This window comes from Dryas octopetala, chromosome 3 (genome assembly GCF_963921425.1).
Source record: "Dryas octopetala chromosome 3, drDryOcto1.1, whole genome shotgun sequence".
Taxonomy (NCBI): Eukaryota; Viridiplantae; Streptophyta; class Magnoliopsida; order Rosales; family Rosaceae; genus Dryas; species Dryas octopetala.
The window spans coordinates 2,271,130-2,287,974 of record NC_141368.1 but is presented as its reverse complement, the minus strand read 5'-3'; the positions used below and the strand labels follow the sequence as shown (position 1 = coordinate 2,287,974).

Sequence of the window (16,845 nt, the reverse complement as noted above, 5' to 3'; positions counted from 1 at the left end):
GTGGATTTGCAGTATTTTTAATAGGGAAAATTTTAGGCAAAAAACTTTAACTATACCCCATGCCCCTATTCAAGATATGAATTTCACTTTGTCAACTGAAGATTGAAACTTTCATTTTATGTCAATTAAAGACCCTATTTTTTCAAGTTTTTATCTCAACTTTGGCTCGACATTGGACCTATCAAACCTCCACCAAATTCAGCAATCTTATATTGAGTTTAAAGTTATGCATCTCCTCTTTACAACCATATAAAGATCACTCAAATCAGACATCTACAACTCTAGATAAGCGGGCCTAAAGTAGGGTACCTGAAACTATCCAATCAGACCTCTGGGAAAATATATGAAAAATTGGACAGTTTCGGATACCCTAGTTTGAGGCCAATTATCTGGAGTTTTAGAGGTCCGATTTGAGTGATATTTTTATGGTTGTAAAGAGGAGATACATATCTTTATACTTGGTATAATTTTTTTGTGTTTGGTGGAGAATTAATGGGTCCAATGTCGGACCAAAGTTGAGATAAAAAATGAAAAAATAAATATTTTTAATCAACACAAAATGAAAATTTCAATTTTCAGTTGACACAAAGTAAAATTTATATTCTAAATAGAAACATAGGGTATATTTGAGGTTCTTTAGCTAAAATTTTTCCTTTTTAATATGGCAATTGATTAGATCATTTGAGCGAGGTTAGATAGCAATATAGCATTCTATTTCATGAGTGACTTCATTGTAAAACAAAAGCAAAAGGGAAACAACTTTGGAACTTAATTTCATGAAAAGATTAATTGCAAGCAAACTACAAGAGGCAGATTGAACTATAATAATGCCTCCATTAATTGTGTTCATAAACCTAAAACAATCCATGATAAAATCTCTCCCCCCAAACATGGAAGCACCCATCAATAATGTAGCAGGTTCACCGAAGATGTCAAATAGTGTAAATTTATGACTTGAGTGAAAGGAAAGCAACAAACTCTATCCTAAAAGATAAGATTGCCGGAAGGATCAAGAATGAATGCTATTCTTGATCAATTAATTTGTCAGTCTTTTTCTCTTTTTCTCTTTTCTTCTTTTCATGAGCTTTTGAAGGGTACCCAGGACAAGGGAATTTTGGTGATTTGGTAATGTATGATCTTGCTTCTTAAACAACAATTAAACTTAACCTTTGTTTCCAAAAAATCAACTACACCATCACCAACGATCATTTTCCGCAAGTCACCAATAGTAATGCCACATTTACCATGATCGAAAACCAGACTACAAAATGAATCTATCTATCTATGAATCTTAGCTGACAGGTACCAATGGAAAGAGGCACATTGCTTTGGGTGGCCTCTAGCTCTCATCTTTATCACCATCTGTTCTGACATCAAACTGTGGGACTACCTGTGGGGACATACACACAATTACATTAGTACGGACCCTTAATATTAATTCATAATCAGATAAGCAATAAACACTAGGATCCTAAATGTAATTTTGCCTTCTCAGTACTACGTATAGAATTTAATGAATCGTATTACCAACCTGATCCTGCGATGCATTCATTAACGGTTGAGAAGACAACCTCCTTACTCTTTTGTCAGCTCCGCCGTCCATTCTGCCTTCAGCTGGACCTAATATTAATATGTCATTATCAAAATAATGAAGTCAAAAATTAAGAAAAAACTATCAAACAACAAATCAAAAATAAAAAAGATCGCAGAGCTAATGACCACAAAAATATCTTATCTGAGGCGTATTCGATCAGCATTTACACGTACGTACATGTTGTCTAGGTACAGTTAATGTGGCTAGCTAGTTAATTAGTTTTCTGAACATTAATATTCACGAAAATTAATTAAGAAAAGGCATGTGCACCCAATCGCATCTTTGATCCTCAGGACTAACATTTCCATGAACCCCTTGTACAAACAATGAGGGAATTGAATCAAGGAAATTGCACCCTATATGATGATTCATGAACAACCATATATTACACAAGTAGAATTCAATTGAAGATGTATATATACAATAAGATCAAACCACCATTATTTACATTAATTCTACCTGCAGGTGTGTTGGTTTTGTGGGGTTTCAGATCTAGGGTCGAGTCTGACGTGTCCGGCATGAAACGGTCGAGACGAACAAGCTGGCCCTTCTTTTCAAACATGGCACACACGAACGATGCCTCCATGCTGTTCAAGAACTGCACGTGCTTCTCGTTCGTCCACGGCCTCGTTTCCCTGCTCGCCACGTGCGACTCCATTTCTAAACTCTCCTCCGTCGCCGGTTTAAGAACTAGGAAGTAGCCACCGCCCACCTGTGGCTATTTGAGGATCGAAAGGGATCGATGTGCGGTGTATGTGGGTGCTTTGAGAGCTTCCATGCTTCCTAAATTATATTATTACATATATATATATAAAGAGAGAGATCGAGAGAGAGATAGAACATATCCTTTGAAGCCATACATAGCTAATGGGGTGGCTTCTTCTTTGTTCTTCCCCAAGGTACTTGGGATGAGAGTACTACCAACTGCCTACTCGCTGCCTTTACCTGCCACGTATTTCACATGTGTTTCATCCAATTAAACTGACATGTATTAGGAAACACCTAATTGTTGTCTTTAATTTTTCAAAGCTACTAAATATGGTCAAATTTCACATGTTGTATTTATGGCTTAATTGTGTTTTTACCACTCAAAGTTTGCGTTGATTCATATGTCTATTTGTTCCATTTTATCACCTACAATTATTCCTCGTGTCTCAGTTTACTTGTTTTCTTCCATTCTGTCATTCAAACCATAAAAAATGTTGATGTGGCAAGGGTATATTTTCCTCTCTTTATTCAATTTCGTCTACTCAGATAAAAACATCTACTAAAATTTCTTATATTTTATAAAATATTAAATTTAATTACAATAATTAAAAACTAAAAATATGAGAATTTTTTTTGGGGTGAGAGAGGGGAAGGAGGAAGGAGATGAGTTTTGTTTTGTTTTTTTAGTTTTAGAATATTATATTTTTAATTAATTTTTTTTACACATGACAACTTACATAAGAAAAAAAAGGCCTTTAATGGCCATGTAAGTGCCACATCACCAATCTTTAGGATTTAAAAGAATTATTATTTATTTTTTTGTTCAAGTGAATGAAATGACAAAAATCTCTTTGCCACATCAACATTTTTAATAATTTGAATGATAGGATGAACTAAAAAAAATAAAATGAAACACGAGACATAATTATAAGTGATAAAGTAAAATAAATAAATATCTAAATAGTAAAATAAAAATTGACTCAAACTTTGAAGGATAAAAACACAACTAAATCTTTATTTGCTGAACAAAATTATGTTTCCGTCCTTTGGTATCGCATTTGGTTTTAAACATTACTTTGAAAAATAAAATATCTATGTACGAGCCTAACAACAATTAGGCCACCTTATTGTTAGCTCAAGTGCCTAACAAATACTTTATCACGAACAAATATCTTATAAAGACAAAAGTGCCTAACAAAAAACAAGAAAACGTGTGGAGCGCGAGTATAGAACTTTTTGTGTAGGCGAGGGGGTATGGAAAGTGGAGGAAGAAGTTGAAAATATCTAAGAGCTTTTTTTTTTTGGTAAAAAAAATATCTAAGAGCTGCTTTATGCGATTAACTTATGGGATTGACCGATTGACTCTTTGAGAGATATTTTGGGATGAATGAAAGAAGAACAATATTTGAATCACCCTCGGATACCTTAACGTTATCCCGTTCTTAAATTTTGATTTTGACAATATCAATCTATAATTAGAACTGTTTTTTTAAATTACTTAACATAAATCTTTTTATTAAAAATTAACTTAATAAAAAATTATTTAGTTATATAACAATTATTGATTAAATAAAGTAAAATTAATAATTAGTAAAAAATTTAATTTTTAATTAAAAATTATCTATTTTTTTATTTAATTAATAATAATTATATAATTAAAAAAATTCTAATTAATTTAACTTTTTATAATAATAATTTTTAATATATTATTTAAAAAAATAAATAATTTTGATCATACTTTAATACGTCGAAATCAAAATTTAAGAGAATAAAGTGAGCTTGAGGTAACCATTCTTCAACGAAGAATCCTTCAGAGTTCAGAGTGAAAAAAGTAAATACATCAAAAAAATCTGCATGGAGTCTTTGCGCAGAAATCCTGAGATGCTGACTGTCATCCAGTTGGGCCCCCCTTCACTTGGAGGGATCAGATCTTTTATTTCTATTTTTTTTTTTGCCACATTTTATTTCTATTCTTAATTGGCCATTATATGTCTTATAGCACACGTGTCAAAGATCAGAAATGGTCCATCTCCAGCATTTTCTTTTTCTTAAGATTTTTTTCTACAATATTATCTTAGAAACCAAACGCCTTTAACAAAATGCATAAATTTAAATTTGGCCGGTGAGGAATGTTGTAGGTAAACAAAGTATGTTGACCCGATATTATGAATCTAAATAAATTAATATGCGTGGATAATTAGTTATAAATAAATTCTAAATCTTGAATACTTAATGACAAGTAACTCCCCACGCAAGTTTTTCTTTAATACAGTAACTATATACATTTATAATATGAGTATATTGGTCATACATGTCAGCATAACACATTATATTATCGTTCCATATAATAATTAAAGACCAACTTCTTTAAGGTATTTTTTACATAAATATGATTTATTTATTGATAATAAAACTAAAATAATTTACCTAATAATAATAAATGCTACACTTACCACATTTTTATATCATAATTTTATATCATCTTACATATCATTCATAAATTGGATACTACAAATTAAAAAATAAAACCTAAAAAAAAAAAGGAAATACTCTTCTAGTAAAGTAATGACACATCAGATGAGATACAAATGTGGAAAAAAAAATATGGGACAACTAGCATTATTGAATATTATATTTTCATTTTTTTTGTCTTAATATTGCAAATTTATAGTGGCATTAAATAATAAGTAATAATAGCAACATAAAGTTTATTATAAATCCGTTTTATTTACAATAATGATTTGATGGTAGACCCATATATGAAGGGTTTGTTTGAGAGTGTTTTTAGCCTGCTAAAAGCATTTTTAAATTGGCAGAAGCACTTTTTATTTTTAAATTGATGTTTGGTTGTTCTTGGAAAAGTGCTTTAAGTAGGTTAGGAAGCACGTGGAGTGATTTTTTCCAGAAGGTGCTTCTTCTTACAAGCTCTGCACAATGAAAACCGGGAAGCACTTGGGCCTTTAATGAAACTTTTATATTTCTCAAATTATTCCTATTCTTTTAATAAAATTTTCCAATTATCTTCTCCTTAAAATCCAAACTCTCAACTTGGTCTATGTTTCTCCTCCCATAGAACTCTTTCACCTTCTTATCAATCTCTTACCATATAGCTCATAGAAATATTGAATCTTTTTATTTTTCTATTAATCTTATCATCTAGGAGAAAACGTCTTCTCAAAACCCACCAAATCTACTTGTATTTATATTTTTTTCAGCAGTAGTGCTAGATATACCATATTTTTATACCATAATTTCATACCACCTTATGTGGCAACTTACATGGCATTCATACATTGGATACTAAAAAATAAAAAGAAAAACCCAAAAAGAAAAAGAAAAACTTTGTCCAATAAAGTAATGACACGTGAGATGGTATAAGAATGTGGTATAAGAAATGTGGTAAGTATAGTATTATTCTTTTTTCAGTTTAGGTTTGATGTTTAAACTCACTCTTTTATTATTTTTCTATTTATGTTTTGTATGAAAATTCAAGTCTATATATTGATGATTTATGATGGAATACCTACCTACCTATGTACTTGGGCTTTTGTTAACCCTGTTATACGCTAGATGAATTGAGCAGAATTGGTTGATTGCTATATTCCTGTTAGATATTCCTATTAAATGATACTTCCACTAGGAGATGAGGGAGAGCATGGAAGTAAAGAAGTTCCTCAAAAACAAAATTTAATTCATGGACGAGAGATGGCTAACGAACGCAAGATAATTGCAAATATTCTCATGTCTAGTTGAAACTTATGCCAAATTTGATTGCAACCCAATAATTTAGCTTTTTTTTTTTCTTCAATTAACTATTAATGATGTTTTATTTGGCATTACAATTTATTATGTATAGTTTTCATTCTTTTATAATTTAATTGATGCATTGGTTAATGTATGAATTATAAATAGGGAGGCGATTTTTGCACTTCATTTTTCTCCACTTGCACTCATTTTACATTTTAAATGTTTTTCATATAATTTTATTAAGTGAAGTCTCATATTTACCCCTAGACCTTAATTATTTCCTGAACAACTTCATTTTCTTTAGAAAATCTCTTTATGTTCATTGCTTGATTAATTCATTTTCATCTACAACACTCTCTCTACTTGTATTTTATTTGTTCAGAACTTCTATTAATTTCATCATTTCATGTCAATCAAAAGTATGTCAGGGAAAACCTAAGATAGATTGAGCAAACGTCATTATATTTTTGCCTTAATATGTTTTATTTGGTTTTAGTTTCAAAAATCATTGAGCACGATCTTATAAGAAAGGCATATATGCTTACTCCTAGTCCTACTACTCCCAGAATATGTAAAAATTTAACAAATTCAGAGCACCAAATGGGTTCTTCGACATATTGGTGCTTTAATTTTAGACACATGGGTTACTGAGCTGAAATGCTTACACCATTTTTGCAATGGTTAATGGTTAAAGAATGAATATAAACAAGCACTTTACAACTTCACGAAGTTATGGAAAGATTAACCCAAACAGTAAAACAAGGTCCAATATCCAATATCCGCATATAAAAATAAAGTGGAAAATACTTGACATCCATGTAAGTGTAGCAAGAAGCAAGAAACTAAATTGAATAAGGAAGAGAATCATTTGAGGCAGAGAAACACAAAAAGATATTCTGTAAAGAAAATAAATTAAGTTGTATAAGAAAGAAAGTTTAAGGGTAATTTAGAATTTCACTTAATAAAATTATATAAAAAAGTGCAATTAAAGAAAAATGGAGTGTGAAAATATAATGGCCTTTATAATAATTTATCAATAATAAAAACACTTTTTTATTAGGTAGCCTATGAACAATAGTAAAAACGTTTTTATATGATAAAAACACTACAAAAAATATGAGCAAAGCCCACTAATGATTGGCGGCTATAAAAGGGGTGGCAATTAGCAATAGGGACTAAAGTGCTTCTATTTTAACAAAAATGGGTAGCAATTGGACAATATGCACTAAAATTCTAAATTGCCACCCCTTTTGTAGCCGCCAATTATTAGTAGGCTTTGATCATATTTTTTTTGTAGTGAAAACACTTTCATGGTCGGCAGCCAAACAAGCCAAACAACATACTGTTTTATTGTAAAATAAAGATAATATTAAGTGTAGCACGTCTTGGTATTATTATATCATCTTTTTTCTAATAGACGCAGGACCCACCAATTTGTCAGGTATATCTCCGTTAGAGATATGAAATGGTAGATGGTACCGACCCTACCATTTTCCTTATTGTAAATGCCTTACTATTGAAAGCACTATTGACGCAAGCGCTACAAAAGCGCTTCATATAGAAGCACGAAGGCAACCTCATTCGAGATTGGTGTGACGAGCCCGGATGGCCTCTGGGCTCTGTGCTAAAGCCTCACCCAACTTGTAAACCACCATCTCAAACAGCACAAACAGGGCTCCCTCATAAACACTCCCCATAGGAAGCAACGGCCGAGATTTCATCACATCATCCGCATCATCCGCCATGGTCTGCGCTGGCACATAACCCACCACGCTAGCGTGCTTCACACACGATCCCGTCTCCGGCTGGGCAGTAAGTAACAGGACTCTGGCACCGTAGGAGCGTCCGACGGAGCAAATCGCATCGACGGTGGAGACTCCTCCTGGGCCCGCAGAGGCGATGAGGAGGTCGGTGGTTGTGATTGGGGGAGTGGTCATGTCGAAGACCAAGTGGGCCGAGAGGCCTAAGTGGGCTAGCCGCATGCAGAGGGCCTTCAGCATCAGGCCCTCTCGGCCCGCTGCATAGAGGAAGACCTTGCCGTTTCTGGCTGCTGTAGAAGAGAGCTCGGTGACTAAAAGGTCTAGGACTGGTGGGTGGGGGTGGGTTGGTTTAGTGAAGATGGTGGCTATGTGGCTGCATATTTGTGAGGCAAGTGAGGCCACTGAACAAGGGATTTGGGACTGTGAAGCCATTGCTCTCCCTCTCAAGTCTCAGCCTGTGTCTCAAGGATAAGATCATATGAGGCTTCCGTTTAGTTTACGTAATATATGTACAAGTGCTGCCAATGAGGATATGCTAGAGTAGTAGAGTGACACACTGACACATCAGCATTGGTCTGGCTTTTGCTTGCCCAATTGTTTATCATTTTGATTTGCAAACTAATGTAAAAGACAAAAACAAATTTCCTTTTCTTTTTCTTTTTTCATATTGTTTCCTTTTGTTTCTGGACTTTAAATGTCCATTATGATTATCTATACAATTATTGAACATTATTTTTAATTAACTTAATATCGAGTTAATTACACTTACACTCTTTGAGATTTATCATCTTTTTACATATACCCTTAAGATTTTAAAAATTACACATACACCCTTGTGGTTTCAAAACTATTACATATACCCTTAGAGTTCAGTCTATTTTTTTAGCCTTTTTTAGACTAACACCGGTAGTGATTTAGGGTTTTTAATTAAGTTTTTTTTTTTTTTTTTTTTTTTTTTTTTTTTTTTTTTTTACGGCTTTATGTTAGGTTTTAACTCCAAGATTTTGAGTAAAATCTCGAAGTTAAAACCTAACATGTAGCCTCTACAAAGCTCACTCTACATCCTAGGAGGAGAAATACCCTTCAAATATGGAGAAATACTCTTCAAATTGGGGAATGACTTTATTATAAATTAAAATGATTTTCTTCTAAATTATTATGGATTAAAAGAATTTTCTTATAAATTTTAAAACACCTCCGATCTTCATCTAAAAACTGTTTTTATAAAGAACCTAAGCATAATTCTCTAAAAAATATATATATATATATTTGTATTGAAGTTGAACCTTACACATTGAGTAATCTTATTAGGTCATTTCACCCCTTAGCATGCCATTTTGCATAATTTCTTATCATTTATCGTCTCACTATAGGAGGTTATATGCAACAATTTTGAAACCTTAGAGGGTGTATGTGTAATTGTTGAAACCCCAAAGGGTATATGTGAAAAGACGATAAACCTCAAGAGTGTAAGTGTAATTAACTCCTTAATATCTTATATTCATTTTTTATTTCTCTTTCATCTTTATTTTTAAACACAATCCTTTTGGAAACTTGGATATATATGTGTATTTATCAGACCATGAAGTGACGATGCAGGTTTCAATGACCTTGAAGCCTTGAACCATACCAAAGAAGAAGAAAAAGCATATTGCCAATCAAAACATCACTGAAGTAACTTGTATCTTTGCTTACAAGTTTATCAAAGGGAGCAGAGTTGCCCTATGTTGAATGGCAAATAAAATGGTGGAAGGAACAATGTTACCAAACCACACTCCAATGCAGGGAAATAAAGTAAATTATCTACAAAAAAAAAAAAAAAAACATGTTGGAAATAAAAATAGCAGTCATATGAGCATTCTGTATCAACAACCAAAAAAACTGAAAAATGTCAGTGAGATCATCAACCAAAATCTCAGCTTGGGTTAACTTGAGCTCCATTAGCTAGAAGATTTTTTAGGTGAAGTGGCAGTACCATCTTGCTCGATATCTATTTCCTTCACACCGGCACTATCTATTTCCTTCACACTGGCACTTAAAGATGCAGAGGAATCAGAGTTCTTCTCCTTATCCATCTCAACATCCTCCTCCTCATCTTCATCCTCGAGAAAGGAACCCTTCTGCCTGAGTTCTTTTACTTTCTGGAATTCATCATAATGAGCTTTTCTGTGCTTCCTAAAACTCTCACTTCTATCTGTGGCAAAGTCAGTTGAACAGACAGCCACATGTCAGAATAAAATTATTGGCAAATGAAAATTAATCATTTCATTTAACATTAAAATAGTATAAATGTAACTGAGGGAGAAAAGATGGTGACAAGCTTGCTTTTCCGTCTTCTATGAACCAGGTAATGGGGATATGAGAACTAAAGTAGGATTAAGAAACATCGGTAGCAAAGTTCCAAACATTAACAGAATATAATGAGGATAAGGTTAAAACCAATCAATAACCTTCAGCTATATTTATTGGGATCTAATCTCATGTGACTTCATGAAGTAACATTGTGATATAGTGCAACTTCAACCAAATCCATCAATCAATTTAGCTGTATTTAGCACAGAACATATGACATCTGCCCTCTTCATACACCTATATTGAGAATAATATTTGTAGCAGAGCATGAAATAAAATCAAAATTGAGGAACAAAGATTGTTAAAGTTGGATAGTTTAAATAACAGGGTAAGCATTTCTATATTTTAGTCAACAAGTAGTGGACAGTTAAAGTACAAAAGTAATCAGCCAAGTCCAAAGTTGTAATAAATGCCACAGATCGAAAAGGATAACTTCAGAAAAGCAAAAGAAAGGATGAATGAGGACCTTCATCATCTTGTTCCATAGCATCTCCCTCATCCTCAGATGATGTCCAGCCAGTAGATCTCCTGGTGTCCTTTCTACTTGATGATGCCACATCGCTCAAAGCAGTTCGTATTGCTTCTGCATGCATTGCATCACCAGCAGAATCATCACAGCTACCCCCTACAGGAGACAGTGATCCTATCAAGTCATTGAAACTGATAAGATTTCACATTAAAGATACAATTTTTCAGAAAACAAGTATTGAAAACCAACATAAAGGATTAAAAAACCTTTAAATCAAGCATTTCCGTATGAAAATAAACATTCATTGAAATTCAATACAACCTTATACGCAACACCAATGACACTTAAAGAAAAAAAAAAAGGAACACTAGACAAACACTTTGGCATATAAGATTAAAATCAACATACCATCATCATCATCATCATCATCTTCATCATCAGTCATCATGGGGTGATACGGCGTCTTTGGCTCAGTAATTTTCTGCCTTACAGGTTTATTTGCTTCAATTTCTCCCAAATTAGCCTCATCCCATCTAACGCGGGGTCCCTGACTGGTAATCAGGAAAATCAAAGATCAGTATATCTATAAACTTCAACCATATGATAAGAAACAGAAAATTATACAGGATTTTCCAAAACTAAAAAACCATCATCTCCTAATTGCAGCAATTCTTTCTTAACATCCATTTGTTACGAATAAAGATCACACAGATTTTAATGCAGAAAACAGAGTAAACCACAACCAAAAAACATAAAGATGTTAACAGAAGACAGAGTAAATTACTTCATTTTGCCAAACAGCTGATCTCGGAAAAAGCACCACAAGCAACTGCTCAATTGAATTGGATTCTCTGAAACAAATTGCAAAACTTGTTGTTAAATTCTCAAAATTAGGCAAAAGAAACCTAAAACTATATTCACACAATTTAGGCAATCGCATTCGAGGTAATCAAACCCGCATTAGCAATAAAGGATTACATTCATACACTAACCTAAAAACCATAAAAAGAAAACAAAATAAAGGAAAAAAAACAATTCCATAACCACGGTCCACAGCTCAAAGATGGTCCATAATCCACTAATCATAATCGCAATAAATAAATTAATCAATCCGAAAGAGCCACGGATCAACAGCGCATTAAAACCCTAACGAACCTAATCTTCAAAAATGAAGAAGGCCCCCAAGAAAATTTATGGGGATGCGAGTTGGAGATACAGAAATTGAAGCTTCATTTTCTTGCCGTTGCAATGGAAAAATTGAAACGCAAAAATCAAATTAAAAGGTAGAAAAAAGGAAGCTGAAGAATAAATTTGGTACCTTACAAGTTACAACCTCCGGAGAAATGAGCCTGCGAGAGTTATTCCAAGAGCTGAATCCAATTTGTCCTTCTGTTTTTATGATTTGCAGTTGTACAAAATTGCCCTTGGAATATCATGTAATCGCGATAGAGCCCACCTCGCATTTTTATAGTCATGGCTTTTTTAATTGCAAAAGCCCACCAAATGAATCCTTGGCCCAGTTCAATGTGCGGTTCGAAATACAACAAGAGTACATATATGTTACGTTTGTCTTCAACTAAGAATTGGGATTTATAACTGTGCATTTGAGAGAGAAATTACTGGTTGATACATTTAATTTGAATAACTAACTAATTAATTAGTTAATAGTTAAAGTAGGTCACAGTGGGTTGATTAGGGTGATAGACCTGATTCTGATTCTGGAAAACTTTATGAAATTTTTAGGATCCCAACTTCATTCAGATAATCAAATTAAACTAATTAATCATTTTGTAAAGTATGTTCGTGGTATATATATATATGATGGTCGATGATGCTCTTAAATATTTGTCATTTACATACTGATCGATTCCTTTTTTTCATTTTGTCACCCCCAAAAAATAAAAATGATTGCAGCCATTATTAGTTATAAATCACTTCCTTTGAGGAAGGAGGTGAAGAAGTTAATCCACCTGGTTCTTCATGCCATCGCATTGGGCCTGGGCATCATTGGTATCTATGCTGCATTCAAGAACCACAATGAGAGTGGGATTGCCAATCTCTACAGCTTGCACTCCTGGTCTCCTGGATTGGGATCGAGGTTACTGTTCTCTATGGTATTCAGGTAATCGGCCTTCATCCCAGTCAATTTCCCAAACCTGCGATTAATTAATTTTAATATAATTGGAAAACAAGCATTAAGTATGTGAATTAAGGAGGTTTGTTTTTAACAGTTATAATGATTGTTAGCCATTGATACCTAAATCTTATAGTGAAAAACATATGCATATTTCTTGTCAAACCATATCGATCTATTAGGATTTCTATTATCAATGCATGATTGACATTCGACAAAAAAAAGTCTTAAATATGTAAAATTATGAAGTTTGTTCTAGATAGTACGTTATCTACATAAACGTGTGGATGATTGTTATCGGTTGTTACATATGAAATTCATTGTGAGAAGTATATTTATGCATTAACGACTGTGGTGGTTAGGGCTTATATTTAATTTTTATCTCCTAATTGTCTAAAATTTGGCATATTAATATGATGGATTGGCAGTGGATATACGGGTTCTTGGTGTTCTTCTACCCTGGAGGGAGTGATGGAGTGAGGAGTGAGTCAGTTCCATGGCATGCGATGTTTGGGCTTATTGTGTACGTATTGGCAGTTGGCAACTCTTCATTGGGCTTCTTAGAGAAGCTGACATTCCTGGAGAACTCTGGAGTCGCTAAGTTCGGCACTGAGGCCTTTCTTGTCAACTTCACTGCCATCATCACAATATTGTTTGGAGCCATCGTTATCTTCTCAGTTATTGCTGAAGCTCCTCCTATAGCAGCAGATGACAGCTATTCTTCTATATGATGATGATGATATATGCATGCATGATACCATTGTTAAATAGTAGACTAGTGATAATGCTTGGAATGGAACCAATAAAACTTGGATATCTCTCTCCCTTTTATGTGTATGTGTAGCCTATGCATATAAGCTTTGTGATTACTTATCATTATGTATTGGCATGCTCATCTGATTATTTACTTTATTGAAGGAAGCTAGTGTCTAATGTGGGCTTTGTCTTGACCCTTTTTCTAGCTGGGCAACCCAAACATCAGCTATATTAACCACTTGGATTCTACAAGTGGTTAATACGTGGACGGCTCATTTAAGCTTTTTTTTATTATTATTATTATTTTTTATTTATTAAAGAAAATTGAATTTGAATCTCTCATAATTCTAATTTATTAATTACTCCATCCATCATCACCACTTAGGAGGCATGTATAATTATTTTAAATGCTTAATAATTTAATTGACAAATGTTATATAATATATGGGACTTATTTTTCAATTCTAAGCTAGATTAGTTTTTTTATTTAGGAAGAGAGGGAATTGAACTTGGATGTAAAGGGACAAATTCTACAACCCTTTCAATTGAGTTGCCAACCAACTGCAAGCTAGATTAGTTTAAAACACATGGTTTGTTTATTTGAAATCTTAGTTAACAAATGCAAAGATAACGAATAAGGTGAATTGTATAAACTTTTTTTTGAGAGCTGAAATTTAGGTTTTTATTAAAAAATACGGTGGATTGTATAAACTTTGGGCCCAAACTTTAACTAGAAAGAAGAAAGAAAATTGAGAACAAGAAAAAGGTGGCCAACTTGCTATGTAATTACAGCTGAGAGAGAGATGTTTCAGCCAATTACAGTTCAACACTGTTAAGTAATTACTTTTACAAAATATTCAGCCAATATACTAGTAGATATAAACTCAGAGTACGAATTCAAGTGAAAGTTAAAAAACAATTACATCCAGCCACCATATTGATTTAAACTAAAAATGTGGCAAACCTCCTGAAAAAAGATATCTGACAATACAATATCAAAATCATAAACTTGTAAACGATTGAGTTTTTACTTTTTAGTTACTTACCTGAAATACCAACATCGGTATTCGAACAATTAAACCTCTTTTATTGGAGAATCATCGGAACAAGCTGATCGTGGCTGACAGCGGATATACAGTAGCATATATGCTTCGACCTTGAGCACGTCTTCAAGATTCACAGTATCAACCTGAGAAAAGTAAAAACGGGTTGAGAGAGAGAGAGAGAGAGAGAGAGAGAGAGAGATCACCTGGCTGTCATTGCACATATACCAAATTCCAGAGAAGTTCTTAATAAAACACAGGTAATGACCAGAATTGAGTTGCTGACCCAGGTGAACAACCACACCATACAGATCATAGAAATGTGATCCATCCCCTTCTTTCATGTAAGGGCCTAGGTCTAACTTTTCAGGGAAGGTGACTGTCTTATTGATTTTAACAGAATCTGCATGCTGAAGTGTTTGACACCATATAAAAATTAGTAATGACTAGGGAGAAATCAAGATAATTTGATCATTCACTCAAGAATTCAATATAAGAGTATGGCTGAAAGAGTCCAACCTGGAATCTTTTAAAGCAGACGGTCAAAACATTAGGTGCCTGTACAATACTTAAAGTCTTGGTTGCCGTCACATGGCATTTGCACCTGTTAACAACAAATCTAATAAGTGACCATACAATGGAAAAATAAGAACACAACTAGAACTGAGTTATAATATAACAATTAAATGGAATTGACGAATGAAAAAAATTCTTTGGTTTTCATACTTATCACACTTAAACATATTCGTTCCCTGAAGACGCTCCTCGCGAGTAAATTCAGCAAGACATTTCTCTACAGATGAAGGCTCCCCATGAATTTCTACACTCACATCCATGATTCGCTCATATTTTTTTGATATGTTTTTGCACTCTAAACAGACGACCTACAAAATATCACAATTTACGGAAACTGATAGGTGGAATTATATAATAAATGACTAATTTAGAACTGAGACAAGTGCAATTGTATTTAACCTTCGACATGAGTTTGCCCGCGAATAAGTACTCAATAATTGTTGTCTCTTCAGAGGTTTGAGAGACAGTCTCTCTGCCAAACTCATCCAGACAACTCAGATGCAAGTTTTCAATCAGAAGCCTACAAAAGAACAGGGTGAACCTCGATACTATATAACATTATACGCCAAAAGAATTTAATCAAGTGTGAAACCTACTTCAATAGCTCATGGGCATCTTCTTGATTGCCTTGGTCAAGATTGCCCGGCAATCAGAAAGACTGAAGGCAGGGAAAAAAGGCACCGAACTGGCCCTCATTTTTTTAAGGTGCAGTTCAAATTGGCAGAATGTGCACCTTCCCTTGCCCTTGTTTTTGCCTGAAAAAAAAAGGGAAAATTGTTAAATGTGTGAGAAACATTTTTTAAATAAAAAAAAGGGCTAATGGGTTTGAAGACTACAGACATTGTCTGCAATGTCCCTCTTGCAAACAATATGCAACCAAGGGTCTAGTTGCACAGAGACATTGCAAAACGGCATTGAGAAAACAGCTGCAAATGCAAAAGAAACAAGAATGTCAGTCAAATATATGACAAGAGAGTGATTATAATTGACGTTATCGATGGCAAACAAACACCTGTTAAGAGAATTTGAGAGTCCACATGGAGTATAATCTTCCAGGTCCGATTTGAAAAGTTCAACAAATCGGTCGTACGGAAATAGGATCTGAAAAGTAACAAATGTGAGATAGAGATAATAGATATATAAGCGGAATTATAGAGATATCAAACCAGAATTATAGCATTGAGTATCAAACCACAATGACAGAAATAGATAATAAGCAGGACAAGGACCTTATTTGGATTTGTGTTCACATTAGTATCATGCACAAGCCCAGAGCTGAGGAAAAAAATGAAAGCATTAAGAGTTTAAAATTGAGAGAATTTTTAAGAAACAATTGCGAAAGGAGCTTATCAAGCGAAGCATACCTTCTTGGAGACTCTGTTTGGTCTTTCACTATAAATTTTCTGATGGCACTAACATCCTCCAAAATCTTCTGCATCCTATCAGCAATGGATTCCAAGATTGGTTTCAGCTGGCTATTATCCTCTTTATAAGTTTCAGCTGGAACTTCTTGTTCTTCATGGGAGTTGTGCTCTTTATATGTATCTTGTCAATTACGATATTTGGTAGTGTATCTTACTAGGGTTATATTGGAATTGTTCCTCGCTTGATCTATCTAATTGTTGATTTATCTAATTGTTGATTTATCTATTTGTTGATTTATCTATTTGTTGATTTATCAGCAATGGATTCCAAGATTGGTTTCA

The 16,845-nt window shown here is 33.6% G+C and overlaps 4 protein-coding genes and 1 pseudogene across 11 annotated transcripts; 1 reads left to right on the top strand and 4 right to left on the bottom strand.

The window, feature by feature from the left end:
- Nucleotides 1-747: 747 nt before the first annotated feature.
- On the bottom strand, nt 748-2,393 carry LOC147289452 (uncharacterized). Its single transcript, XM_086237723.1, has 3 exons — nt 2,054-2,393; nt 1,532-1,620; nt 748-1,390 (listed from the first exon to the last, which is right to left on the bottom strand). The coding sequence occupies exons 1-3, from the start codon at nt 2,250-2,252 to the stop codon at nt 1,340-1,342; spliced, it is 339 nt and encodes a 112-aa protein (XP_086093849.1). The 5' UTR covers nt 2,253-2,393; the 3' UTR covers nt 748-1,339.
- A 4,423-nt stretch (nt 2,394-6,816) lies between these two features.
- Nucleotides 6,817-8,305, bottom strand: LOC147289451 (Sugar isomerase (SIS) family protein). The gene has a single exon (XM_086237170.1). It carries the CDS (start codon nt 8,239-8,241, stop codon nt 7,627-7,629), a length of 615 nt encoding a protein of 204 aa, XP_086093296.1. The 5' UTR covers nt 8,242-8,305; the 3' UTR covers nt 6,817-7,626.
- Nucleotides 8,306-9,445: 1,140 nt separating this feature from the next.
- Nucleotides 9,446-12,030, bottom strand: I-2 (phosphoprotein phosphatase inhibitor). Of its 4 annotated transcripts, none has more exons than XM_086237557.1 (5): nt 11,949-12,030; nt 11,415-11,481; nt 11,039-11,181; nt 10,628-10,804; nt 9,446-10,003 (listed from the first exon to the last, which is right to left on the bottom strand). In XM_086237557.1, the coding sequence occupies exons 2-5, from the start codon at nt 11,417-11,419 to the stop codon at nt 9,750-9,752; spliced, it is 579 nt and encodes a 192-aa protein (XP_086093683.1). In that variant the 5' UTR covers nt 11,420-11,481; nt 11,949-12,030; the 3' UTR covers nt 9,446-9,749. The 4 variants fall into 4 exon arrangements, with proteins under 4 accessions (XP_086093683.1, XP_086093685.1, XP_086093686.1 ...); XM_086237559.1 differs by having other exon boundaries at nt 10,628-10,786; XM_086237560.1 differs by having other exon boundaries at nt 10,628-10,779; nt 11,035-11,181; nt 11,949-12,029.
- Nucleotides 12,031-12,534: 504 nt separating this feature from the next.
- On the top strand, nt 12,535-13,681 carry LOC147289449 (transmembrane ascorbate ferrireductase 1 pseudogene; annotated as a pseudogene).
- Nucleotides 13,682-14,292: 611 nt separating this feature from the next.
- Nucleotides 14,293-16,845, bottom strand: LOC147289448 (ubiquitin carboxyl-terminal hydrolase 18-like). 5 transcript variants are annotated; one of them, XM_086237939.1, is made up of 10 exons: nt 16,504-16,845; nt 16,369-16,414; nt 16,152-16,240; nt 15,980-16,065; nt 15,736-15,894; nt 15,539-15,659; nt 15,290-15,447; nt 15,083-15,167; nt 14,770-14,973; nt 14,293-14,709 (listed from the first exon to the last, which is right to left on the bottom strand). In XM_086237939.1, the coding sequence occupies exons 6-10, from the start codon at nt 15,545-15,547 to the stop codon at nt 14,596-14,598; spliced, it is 570 nt and encodes a 189-aa protein (XP_086094065.1). In that variant the 5' UTR covers nt 15,548-15,659; nt 15,736-15,894; nt 15,980-16,065; nt 16,152-16,240; nt 16,369-16,414; nt 16,504-16,845; the 3' UTR covers nt 14,293-14,595. The 5 variants fall into 4 exon arrangements, with proteins under 5 accessions (XP_086094065.1, XP_086094066.1, XP_086094067.1 ...); XM_086237941.1 differs by having other exon boundaries at nt 14,792-14,973; XM_086237942.1 differs by having other exon boundaries at nt 14,832-14,973.

Excerpts from the sequence above, each read along its gene's own strand:
- LOC147289451 (XM_086237170.1), bottom strand. The coding sequence starts at position 8,241 with ATGGCTTCACAGTCCCAAATCCCTTGTTCAGTGGCCTCACTTGCCTCA.
- I-2 (XM_086237557.1), bottom strand. Across the intron at positions 10,805-11,038 it reads TGATGATGATGATGATGATG|GATCACTGTCTCCTGTAGGG; the intron begins GTATGTTGATTT and ends ATGACTTGATAG. Across the intron at positions 10,004-10,627 it reads TATGGAACAAGATGATGAAG|ATAGAAGTGAGAGTTTTAGG; the intron begins GTCCTCATTCAT and ends ACTTTGCCACAG.
- LOC147289448 (XM_086237939.1), bottom strand. Across the intron at positions 14,974-15,082 it reads TCTGCTTTAAAAGATTCCAG|CATGCAGATTCTGTTAAAAT; the intron begins GTTGGACTCTTT and ends CAAACACTTCAG. Across the intron at positions 14,710-14,769 it reads ATATGTGCAATGACAGCCAG|GTTGATACTGTGAATCTTGA; the intron begins GTGATCTCTCTC and ends TACTTTTCTCAG.
- LOC147289452 (XM_086237723.1), bottom strand. The coding sequence starts at position 2,252 with ATGGAGTCGCACGTGGCGAGCAGGGAAACGAGGCCGTGGACGAACGAG. Across the intron at positions 1,621-2,053 it reads CAAAACCAACACACCTGCAG|GTCCAGCTGAAGGCAGAATG; the intron begins GTAGAATTAATG and ends TATTAATATTAG. Across the intron at positions 1,391-1,531 it reads TGAATGCATCGCAGGATCAG|GTAGTCCCACAGTTTGATGT; the intron begins GTTGGTAATACG and ends ATGTCCCCACAG.